The 12,666-nt window shown below is 36.1% G+C and overlaps 1 protein-coding gene across 1 annotated transcript in view; it reads right to left on the bottom strand.

The window, feature by feature from the left end:
* Positions 1–12,666, bottom strand: part of LOC125236896 (A-kinase anchor protein 13-like) — a 279,055-nt gene that overhangs the window by 82,635 nt on the left and 183,754 nt on the right. Inside the window, exon 7 of the mRNA XM_048143813.1 lies at positions 9,938–10,066. Within this exon, the coding sequence (XP_047999770.1) occupies positions 9,938–10,066 (129 nt within the window). The remainder of the gene's footprint in view (positions 1–9,937; positions 10,067–12,666) is intronic.

Below are 12,666 nucleotides of genomic sequence, written 5' to 3' on the forward strand. Positions count from 1 at the left end.
TTTTGGTCGGCAAGAGGTGATTCCGCGTCGATAATGTTTGGGGAAACACTAACGCCTTTACAATAGAAGAGTGTTCAGATACTTATGTGCATTTAGCCGCTCCGATATATCTGATATCGACTGCCCTTGCGCTTGCTTTGTCTACTCCAACCAATAGTCTATTCTCCCCCCTCTACCCTCCCCCTCTAGACAAATCTCGTTACCGCCCGCTTCTGCTAATGGAGCGAGCAACACCTGTATAAACGATAAGCGATGAAAGGGTTTGGGACTTTGATAACTTGACACACAGGAAAAACGTTGTGAAAAAGTCGTGAAGGTAATTGAGCGTAATATATGTACATTATGTTATACGAAGCGACGCAAGTGGATTTCACTTAGGAGTTGTTCCATGACATACCGTAACATTTTAGTTAAAATGCGGTCACGATTTAGTATGTCGAGTCAGGCCTACGTCACTTGCTCGCGGTCGCGCGTTAACTACCTACACGCTAGCCGTTCATTCGAATGAACAAGTGGCCTGTGTAGTCGTGTGGCACGCACCTACTATTCTTCTGAGTTTTACGTAGTAACTTGCTAGTATTAGTTAAAACAGCGAAGGTATTTGTCGTTTTGCGGGCAAGTGAAGGATCTGTTACGTTAGTAACTTATTAATAATGTGTGGTCGGGTTGTCTTTCCCGCCCTGTATTTTATCATCTCTATACACCGTGTTTTCGGTATCACTCAAAACCTCAGACACCCCAACTGATTTTTATTTTTTTAAACGTATCTAGAATATTCATTTTTTAATTTGATGATTATTATTTTTTTAAATTGAATATTTAATTTTCTGTGCAGCTCTACTCGACTTTTAACTCTACACTCAATAAAATAATTGCTAGCTACCATCGTAAACCTTAAAACTGATTAATTGTGTACGTTACTGCAACGACATAAGGTTTACCAATAGACAGCTATGTCACTGTAAAGCACGTTAAACTGTGTCACAGTAAACAGTAAACTTCAAATTGGACAGGTGACGCAGTAAGCAAATTTAAACCTAACATTCAAAATGACAAGGTTGTAATTAGGTAAGAGTTCAATTTGTTATGACTTATGATAAACTTTAAAATTAAAGTGACGCACAACGTCAAACTCGTAGCGGAAAAAATAATCGTCCAAGTAACCAGCCAGTATTAATACCCCTAAATACTGAAAAAGGTATACAACCTCTAGCAATATGATATGCACAATGTTGTATTACGAATTTGTAGAATGGGCACGTAAACAATAACTAATAATACAAATTAAAACAAAAAATATTACCCCCATCAAGATATAGCTCAATCGATTCTACTCTCGATTCTGAACAAACGGTTTTCAGGTTTTTAGTGTTAAGTGAAACACGGTGTATAATCTTAGAAAAAGATGACTAATGAGATAAAAATAGTTCAAACATATTATAACCAGCCTCTTACTCGTGTGTTCTAACTACTTACAAAGGAGGTTCAGGGTTCAAATCTAAACTAATTAATAGTTCTGTGGTTATCAATAGACACTTTTGAATTATACTTGAATCAAATTTTGTTACATAGACACAATTTTTTATTAAGGTGTGTGTATATATATATTGTATCAATTGTATGTATGTACAGTCGACTACAAAGAGATGTATCAATTTTTAGGGTTCCGTAGTCAACTAGGAACCCTTATAGTTTCGCCATGTCTGTCTGTCCGTCCGTCCGTCCGTCCGTCCGTCCGTCCGTCCGTCCGTCCGTCCGTCCGTCCGTCCGTCCGCGGATAATCTCAGTAACCGTAAGCACTAGAAAACTGAAATTTGGTACCAATATGTATATCAATCACGCCAACAAAGTGCAAAAATAAAAAATGGAAAAAAATGTTTTATTAGGGTACCCCCCCTACATGTAAAGTGGGGGCTAATATTGTTTTTCATTCTAACCCCAACGTGTGATATATTTTTGGATAGGTATTTAAAAATGAATAAGGGTTTACTAAGATCATTTTTTGATAATATTAATATTTTCGGAAATAATCGCTCCTAAAGTAAAAAAAAGTGCGTCCCCCCCCCTCTAACTTTTGAACCATATGTTTAAAAATTATGAAAAAAATCACAAATGTAGAACTTTATAAAGACTTTCTAGGAAAATTGTTTTGAACTTGATAGGTTCAGTAGTTTTTGAGAAAAATACGGAAAACTACGGAACCCTACACTGAGCGTGGCCCGACACGCTCTTGGCCGGTTTTTTACCTTGTTACAATGCAATAAGGTGAAAAAGTGTATACATCTCTTTGTAGTCAACTTACTATTATAGTTTTCTCTTGAATTACGTACGTATGCTTATTCTCTTAAGAAAACAGTGTCATTCCAATATCTACTCGTACATACAGAAGGTCACATACTTCTGTATTATCATTCAAATTACCGACATCTATTAACGAATGAATGCATTCTAATAACTTACTGTACTTATTGTTCTACAGTCGATTCATAAATATGTGTACATTTTCCCCCTTATTACATAGAGTTAAGGTGAAGAAATGTACAAATATTTATGAACTCGACTGTACCTATTATATTCCTGAAACCTTATTGAAGTAAGCTAGTTACTAATAATATTAAATTCACCTGTCAGGAAGTGTCAAATTTCCCAAAAAAAGGTTATAAAAATAGCACGTACAATACCCAAACATACATTTTTGATTCGATATTTATTTGTACCTAACTACCTTAGGTCCTTGAAATACCTACTTTTAAACCTGTACATGCATGATTAAGGAAGAAACATAAAAAAATGGTATCCCCAGAAACGTCCCAGGACCAAGGTACTAAGGACAAAAATGACACTAAACACTACAAAAACTTTGTCGGGTCATGTGCCAAGCACCGTGTATCAAAGTACCTATATTTTATCAAACCTTACTTCAAATCAACCAAAATCACAAAAAACGTCACTAAAATCACACTATTTCTGTACAAACTCAAAGAAATGCAACCGCAATGCGTACGGATTCGCTTCGCGACGGCCACAGACTGAAATACTTACCTTTAAACTGAAACTGTACAAACCAATATAAAACGAGCTCTCGCCACAAACAAATGTACAGTCAACGGTATTAAATATATATGCGGACAAGGGGCCAAATATATGTATCCACATCTTCAACGTATAAGCAACTAGCGGCCCGCCACGGCTACGCACGGGAATTATCATAAAAATGGTAAGCTATCCGTAAAAGATAGACATATCGGACTATCCATCCATCCATCGCGGACTATTTGTAGACCTACACTGAGAGAAATTTGCATTGTGAATTTAACAAGTTCGACTTGTTGCGGTTTATCCGTTTGAATCAGCCAAACGTATGTTTAAAACAATATGTGTCAGGTTGTTTTTATAAAATCGACTTGTTGATTCAAATATATTGCCGATTCAAATGACAATAGCTTGTTGTTTGAACCAAAGAACATGTAGGCGCTATTTTAACCAAAAAACTTGTTGAACGAACACGAAAACTGGTTGTATTTTCTCTCAGTGTATCAGGGCCATTTGCACCAACGAACATGAAGGGTTAACCCGAGGGTTAAACCCACCATTTTATATGGAACTAGCTTTTACCCGCGGCTTCGCCCGCGTAATAAAAGTATTCTTATTGAAACGTTTACAAAAAATAAGATTTTCATTTGGATCCGTAGGTTTCTTTGTAGGTACATCTGTCCGCAATTATTTCGATTAAGGTAAAGCGGGGCAATTCTCGACTGGGGGGCCATTGTAACTGATCTATTTGCTGTACGGTCAGCCAAGAACCTTACACTGCTTTTTGGCTGACTGTACCTTACACATATTACTATTTTTTTAAAAGAAATTCTTGCAATGATTGTAGAATTGTTACACAGCGACCACAGCGTAGGTAGTAGGTACGAAAATGTATGTATTTTACCTATATAAATATTTATACTGGGGAAACTTCATACAACCCACATAGCCAGTATCTCGACGCTATGGTCGGTAGGGTAAAAAGTACTTCCTTGCATTATCGCTTACAATTTTTTCCATTTTGCTTATTGCAAACGTAAACATATAAAAGGCAAGCAAACAATGATCTTCTTGGATGCAGGATACTCGCCGATGCCTACGTACTAATCCCTTCCCACTGAGCCACCTGCATTTTACACTGCCTAGATATCGATTGCCGACCGATTATTCCGACCCCAATCCCTATTCTTATCCCCGTCCCTATCTCTATCCTTGTCCTCGTCCCCGTCCCCGCCCCGTCCCTGTCCCCGTCCCTCCCCTATCCCTATCCCCGTCCCCGTCCCCTATTCCTATCCCTATCCCTATCCCTATCCCTATCCCTATCCCTATCCCTATCCCTATCCCTATCCCTATCCCTATCCCTATCCCTATCCCTATCCCTATCCCTATCCCTATCCCTACCCCTACCCCTACCCCTACCCCTACCCCTACCCCTACCCCTACCCCTACCCCTACCCCTACCCCTACCCCTACCCCTACCCCTATCCCTATCCCTATCCCTATCCCTATCCCTATCCCTATCCCTATCCCTAACCTTAACCGTAACCCTATCCCGTTCCTGTCCCTGTCCCTGTCCCTGTCCCTGTCCCTGTCCCCGTCCCTGTCCCTGTCCCTATCCCTGTCCCTGTCCTTGCCCCTGTCAAATTATCATGCTAGGAGGTGAACTTTGAAAAATCCTTTCTTAGTGCTCCTCTTATGGCTATTTTGGATATTTTAACCCTATTGCACTACAACAGGGGAGAAAATTTCTTTTCCACCTCATTAGATTTTAAAATCGTTGTATTTATCGTGATCAGCGACTCGATAAACCATAAAAACGATACCCATATTGTGTTTTTGACTTTACCCCTTTGCACCCCTTTAGGGGTCAAATTTTCAAAAAACCTGAAACATGTATTTAGTCATATGTCTTTAGGAATCCTCCTGTGAAGTTTCGTATAAAATAGTCAAACTAATCTTGTTTCCCCATACAAACTTTGAACCCCCATTTGAGCCCCTTAGGAGGCGAATTTTGAAAAATCCTTTCTTAGTGCTCCTCTACACTATCTGGAACCTACGTGCCAAATTTGACATCTCTAGGGCCAGCGGTTTCGGCTGTGCGTTGATATGTCAGTCAGTCAGTTAATATCTTCTTTTATATATATTTTTGATATTTAAACCCCATTGCACCACAGCAGGGGAGAAGGTATTTCACTTCCGCCTCGTTATATTTTAAAAACGTTGTATTTATCGTGATCAGCGACCCGATAAACCATAAAAACGATACCCATATTGATTTTTTGACTTTATCACCCCCTTTTCACCCTTTTAGGGGTTAAATTTTCAAAAAACCTGAAACACGTATTCAGTCATATGTCTTAAGGAATCTTCCTGTGAAGTTTCGAATAAAATAGTCAAACTAATCTTGTTTCCCCATACAAACTTTGAACCCCCATTTGACCCCCTTAGGAGGTGAATTTTGGAAAATCCTTTCTTAGTGCTCCTCTACACTACATAAGGAACCTACGTGCCAAATTTGAAATCTCTAGGACCAGCGGTTTCGGCTGTGCGTTGATATGTCAGTCAGTCAGCTTCTTCTTTTATATATTTAGATTTGACAGTTGGCAGCCCACTAACCCAGAGAGTAGGGTTGCCAACTTTTTTTTAGGGAAATATAGTATTTTAGAAAATTCCATCTAAAAAATATAGTACACCGAAATAAAATATAGTACGGTACAGATAATCGATAACCAAGTCGTAGAGATCGTGCTTTCTGTCCACACTAAGGGGCTCCATTCGGTTTTCATCGATTTTTGACAAGTTTTGTGTTGCATTGGTTCTCTTATTTAAGTATCGTCGAAAGTTGTATGGCCGAATATCACTTACCAACTCACGTTTCGCGCAATTTATTCCGCCGAATGTTCATTTCCCAACTTATTGTTTTATTTGCCAAGCTCACATTTACCAACTTAACATTTGGCCTTTTTAAAAAAAGCAAACTTTCATGTTGTCGAATGTTTTACTTAGCGTAATATATAACTAGTTGTTTATTGTATGTAATGTACCAAATGTTTTATTGAACACCAACAATATAAGGTGAAATACCCTATAATGGACGGTGATGCCATTATGGACAAAAAAACACAAATCCTTAAAAATAAGTATCTAAAATTAGTTTCTAAAAACTGACGGCTATGTACCATAAACTAGAGTTGTAGAGCTGTTTCATTTTGAAGTTTCAATTAATTCGGTTATTTCTGAAGGATTTGGCGACAAGATAAAATTCATCAGTTTACTGAAAAAAATATCAAGACGAATTCTTAGTACTGTTGCTAAGAGAGTTGAGTTCATGTAAAAAATAATAAAAAAAATAATACTCGGTGTAAACTTGAATGCGTTTTACTTACTGCATTAGGCATGAGATAAGGTATAAAACATACTAGTTTGTTGCTCCAAAGATATAAAGAAATGGCGTTATTTTGCGAGTGTCCATTACTGGAACCGAAAAACTGCCTACCTCCTATGATGGACAAGGAACAATTTACAAAACCAAAATTTACAAGAAACAATCCTATGTTAAAATAACTCAAACTAATTGCATTTATGGTATATAATATTGAATCATTGAGTATCAGTTGGCTTTAAAAGTAAAATTTTAAACTTATTTCACTGTCCATAATGGGGGATCCATTACTGGAGAACTGCCGTCCATAATTGGAGAAAAAACACCTATTTTTAATTTGTTAACTATGAAGAAACCAATAGGAGTATCCATACTGCAATACGCTTGAAATGTAAAAGAAGGATTGGACATTCAAGATTTAACACGCTTAGCGGTAGAATTTTTACATTTATCAGTGAAATATCAAAAAGAGGCGAAAATTTTTCTTAAACTGTCCATGATTGGGTCCGTTACCTTATATGGCGTATTTCGAAAAATATGCAATATTGAGTCTTCTATCACTTTCTAAATTTATTGTCAGGTATGCAATTTTTACTTACATACCTATTAATATTCTTTTTCATCACATTTGCTGTTTAAAGGTATCATTGCGTCTACGTGTAGGTACTGAAGCATAATGTACTATTTTATTCCCAAGGGAATAATGGATTTAGTTTTAAAAATGAATACAATCAGTAAAATACTTCAGGCAAAGGATATTTCAATCTACCTAGGATTTTTATTGCACAACCAGAATTTTACTATTAAGCTATAAAAGATATTATACGGTATGAAAAATGCATTTTATTTATCTTTTACGATTATTTCAGTGTGTTTCGCATTTATTTAGTAAATTTAACTCAGATAAATTGTTATAATTTACAATCTGACAATATGCTCTCTACTCGCGCTTGACCGCGTGCATACGCGAGACACCCACCGTTGCCTGGCAGCGGATAGTACAACAGATCAAAATATTTAAATGAATGAAAAATAAGTGAAATTTTAGTTCAAATATATGATTTATATGCTTTTTTGAACGTTGCATTTAATTTATATGCAGTATTTTCATGTTTGTTTTCGTTCAAAAAGTGTTTGTTATCAAAAACAATGGATTTAACATGAATAATCTGATGTAGATCAAGATACACTACTGGTCGCAACGCCGCTGGTTGAAGGTTTTGCCTTTTGACTGTTTCCTCTGTATTTTTCTCTCAAATGTGATGAAAAGCATTGTGTGTAATTTAGGAGGTAAGGACATTAAAGACGTGTCTATTATTCACTCCTGCCTGCGGCACACACGTCTATAATGTCCCCCTTACCTCCCTTGTTGCACAATGTACTATTAATTTCAATAGTTACCTACTTACTTTTTTTACAAGACTCATATTTTAAAAAAATACCCATATTATAAGTACTTATATTTTTTATGAAATTTGACATTGTTTTAAAAACATTTTTACTTCAATGAAATCTAGACTTTTATAAAAATGCAAAAGCGATTTTAATTTAAAACTAATTAAGGCAAAAAATTTGACCAAAGAACCAGTTTCGGTCCTAAAATAGTTCAACTTTGATGATAAATATCACAGAATCAATGAGCTGTGAAGTAAGTACCTAATTATGGGATGCTAGTTTGTTTAAAGACGATTCTGTTAATATGATATGCTTTAGAAACTATCGTAATATTCATAATACCAATGGATTCAAATTGAAGCTCATCGGAGTAGAGAATCCCCTTAAGAAATGTAGTTATTTCATGTATCATGGGAAAAATACAAATGTTTGCAAACAACGGTGGCTTTATACGTAACTGCAATATTTGCAGGTCAGAACGAAGTAAATATGAATAAAAGCGCGAGCGGAGCGAGCGCGAAATTTTTTTCATTATCAAAACGCCGCTCCTGGCGGTTTGACCCTAGTGTAAATTCGCCACTGGCATGGACCCCAAAAATATAGTACTTTTGCGTACTATATATGCTTCATATAGAATATAGTACGCTGGGCCAAAATATAGTACAGTACTATATTATATAGTACGGTTGGCAACCCTACCAGAGAGACACAATTTCACCATAAATACATTGTTTTGATATAGCTCAAACGGTTTGGGCAGCGTTTTCGTTTAAACCTTTCAGACAGCGGGATTTAGTCAGACTCGCTTAGAAAACATCGTCAAATTTCAACCAATTCAAACAAAATCTCAAAAAATACTATACCTAAACCTTCCTCGAGAATTACTCTATTCATAGGTGAAAACCGCATGAAAATTCGTTAAGTAGTTTTTGAGTCTATAGCGAACACATATACAGACAGACGCGGCGCGGCGGGGGACTTTGTTTAACCCTTAAATGCATGACCTTGACAAAGATTTATTCAAATTTTAATTTTGACATGCTGTCAATAGAGTCAAAAATAGATGATGCATTTAATTAATACTTACTATGGATTTAAGGGTTAATAAGGTGTAGAACTGTAGAAATAAGGTCGTGTATAGATATTTTTGGAACTTTGTCCGCATCTATATTTTAATACTGTACAGAATGCGAGACTCTGCACACGGATCAAGGTATTACTTTTATCCGCAATCGAAATTCGATTTTAAAAACAAAAGTGATAAAGTTAAAAACGGAATGGAGTGCTGAGATTAGATAAATTAAGGAATTAATCGATTTCAAATAAAAATAAACTTTTTCAGGTAAACAATACTGTTGAAATTCGTTTGTTTACATACAAACTACCATCGCATTTGACCTTGTTCAATCAAATCGCAACCCTGTTCCGATTTTTATAAAGTTTATTTTCCACTGATATGAATTTACTTAAGTCTTTTTAATGTCTGCCTCGGTAGGAATTAAGTTTAGTTTCTATTTTAAATGAAATAAAAAAAAAAACAAGATGGCGTCTGTTGGTTTTGGACGTGTTAGTCTTAACGTCAATCGGGTTGATATAATATCGAAGGTGATCAAAGTGTATTTCTGATCGATATCTGGAATGCAAATAGTGGGACGTCAAAGCAAGTCAATATTATGAAAGTATGAAGAGAATTCAAGGATTTTTTGTGTCAGTTTCATCATACATCATAACCCAATACAGCTCAAATAGCTTAATGTATAATCTGGTAAAGCGGTGTTGTCAATTTATAAAACAAAACCTATAATCATCACTTTTTGGGGTTACATATGTTTAAAAGTACTAGTATACGTCAAAGACGATAATTATTGACTTACTTTAACAACCACACTAGTTTTAAGACAGTGTTTTCCAATAAAAAAACTCTTTGTGATCATCATGATCCCTATGTAAATGACAATAACAATATCCTTTCTGTTGATTTCTGTATTATTTCCTTTATCACAGCATAAATCTTATGAAATTTCAGCTCAAAACTAATTTTCAACCAAAGCTCAACATTCCTACTGAAAAACACTACCTCTTCAACTTATATCACAGCGCCATCTATCGGCAATATTTGGTACTTACTGGTTGTTGTGCGCGGTCAGTCGGTTGGGGTCGCTCGCGTTCCGATGTTTGCCGCGGCGCGGCGGGTCGCGCTCGCGACAGCTCTCCGCGCGGTTCACTCCGCGGCCGCCAGATGACGCTGCGCGCCAACTGAAGGGATGAGAATAAGTGTTATTATTTATTACTAGCTATTATTCCAAAGATTGCAGACTTCCGAATTGAAACTATAGTGCCTACTTATTGAATCTGCAGGGCTGAATGAACGCACCATGTGATCAACAGCCCGCCTATTTCCCGCCAGGCGTCCCTACACTACATCTACATCTACCCTATTGAATCGATGTGGCTCATATTATGTATATTTATACTATTTATATAATAAGATTTACGGTTTCTTCTGTTAAAAGTGTGGACAACAGCGCTTGACAATCAAGATTCCTTATAATAGAGTACAGGTTGGTAGCAGTCAAAGGTTTACAATAATTTACATAGATGGCGCCAGCATGAGGTTTATCTGTTTCATATTATGCTGATCCCTCTGTAAAATACTTATATGCCTCGTAAATACAAATTATTTAGAATTTACCAAAGAACGGCATCAACAACGCCACCTATTAGCGAGTAGCAAAACAAAATCGCGTCGTGCTTTCATTGTTTAATAGATGGCGTTTCATACTCGTTACTTTCAAAGTGTATAATGTGTAGACTTGAACATATTAAGCGTATCTACTTGTATCAGAAAATTCTATAGGAATTTGTCACATTAACAATCATTCTGAAATAGACCGAATGTCCGACCTTCAAACGTAGTTAAATCAACAAAATGTACTTTTTTACGCCACGTAGGTATAAAACCAGCCATAAAACTACTGTTTACAAACAAAACCTTTGTGCTATCGTTTAGATATAGGCGTTAGTCACCGCTGTGTTTTATTTACTAGACAACTATAGTATGAATTTTCTGAGATGAACTTTTCGCTTTTGCCGTAATCTGTTAATAGTAGAGCGGCGAGAGGGTCTCGGGAAAAGTTGATGTGACTGGAGAGTATACTGCTGACAAGTGGTATCGTTGTGATCGGTAGACTTTACTGAGTACGAAATAATGACTTGTCACTTTCTCAGACTGTGGGGGGGTTAACTATGACGTCACAAAGATCGCGGTCCCGGGTTTAAATTTTTTGCCAATTTGTCTAGAACCCCTTATCCAATTTTGAAAAATGAGGTGTCGATTGAAAGCGTATAACATGCTGATTAAGATTTATTATATGTGAAAAGTATAGTTTTGTTAGTTATTTTTTAATTAACAATAATGCAAAAAATACGTTTTTTTTACTCTCTTTTTTGATTTTTGTGACTCAAAAAGGCAATGAAAACGGCCACTTAGCTAAAAAATATGTTATATAAATCATTTAACTACATTATTAAGCTATCTGTTGCTTTTTGAATTTCTACGATCGGATAATAAATGAGCAAACTACAACCACATACCTGTAGGCGGGGAGTACCGCTTGACACGCGTTCCCATACATTCGGCGTCTACCAAATTACACCTCGCGCAAAATTCGTTTCAAGCAGATATACCTCTAATCTTATTCATCGTAACCTATCAAAATTGATATCATTTGAAAGCACAATTAAAGTACTTTAAAAAACAATGTCAATCATTTTTTTTAAATCAATAATCGCCAGTCTGTGGTGGTTACAAAGGAAAAAGTGGGTATGCAATTTGACTGGTTTCCTAGGTTTGATACCCTAGACGAGTTTAAAAGGGGAGGTAAAGGTGACATATGGGTTTTTCTCTGGCCTAAAAGCTACACAGAGGGTCAGGGGAGAAAAAACTAGGGTTTAAGTTTAGTTTTAAGTTATTTTTTCTTTTATTTGTTGATTTTATTGTGTTTAATTTTTTTGTAATTTTATCAAGGATACACATTGGTTTCTTTTGCTGAAAATTCCCTTTTTTATGAGAAATGTTATGAATTTCATGGCATTTTCCGATAGAGACTAAAATTAACTTTCAAATAAGGCCACATAGTCATACTTTTACTTATATAATATTAAGGGTATGACTATGTATCAGTAGGCCACATAGTCATACTTTTACTTATATAATATTAAGGGTATGACTATGTATCAGTATGACTATGTGGCCTTATTTGAAAGTTAATTTTAGTCTCTATCGGAAAATGCCATGAAATTCATAACATTTCTCATAAAAAAGGGAATTTTCAGCAAAAGAAACCAATGTGTATCCTTGATAAAATTACAAAAAAATTAAACACAATAAAATCAACAAATAAAAGAAAAAATAACTTAAAACTAAACTTAAACCCTAGTTTTTTTCTCCCTGACCCTCTGTATAGCTTTTAGGCCAGAGAACAACCCATATGTCACCTTTACCTCCCCTTTTAAACTCGTCTAGGGTATCAAACCTAGGAAACCAGTCAAATTGCATACCCACTTTTTTCCTTTGTAACCACCGCAGACTGGCGATTATTGATTTTATGAAAATGATTGACATTGTTTCTTAAAGTACTTTAATTGTACTTTCAAATGATACCAATATTGATAGGTTACGATGAATAAGATTAGAGGTATATCTGCTTGAAACGAATTTTGCGCGAGGTGTAATTTGGTAGACGCCGAATGTATGGGAACGCGTGTCAAGCGGTACTCCCCGCCTACAGGTATGTGGTTGTAGTTTGCTTATTTATTATCCGATCGTAGAAATTTAAAAAGCAACAGATAGCTTA

This window comes from Leguminivora glycinivorella, chromosome 20 (genome assembly GCF_023078275.1).
Source record: "Leguminivora glycinivorella isolate SPB_JAAS2020 chromosome 20, LegGlyc_1.1, whole genome shotgun sequence".
In the NCBI taxonomy this organism is placed as follows: domain Eukaryota; kingdom Metazoa; phylum Arthropoda; class Insecta; order Lepidoptera; family Tortricidae; genus Leguminivora; species Leguminivora glycinivorella.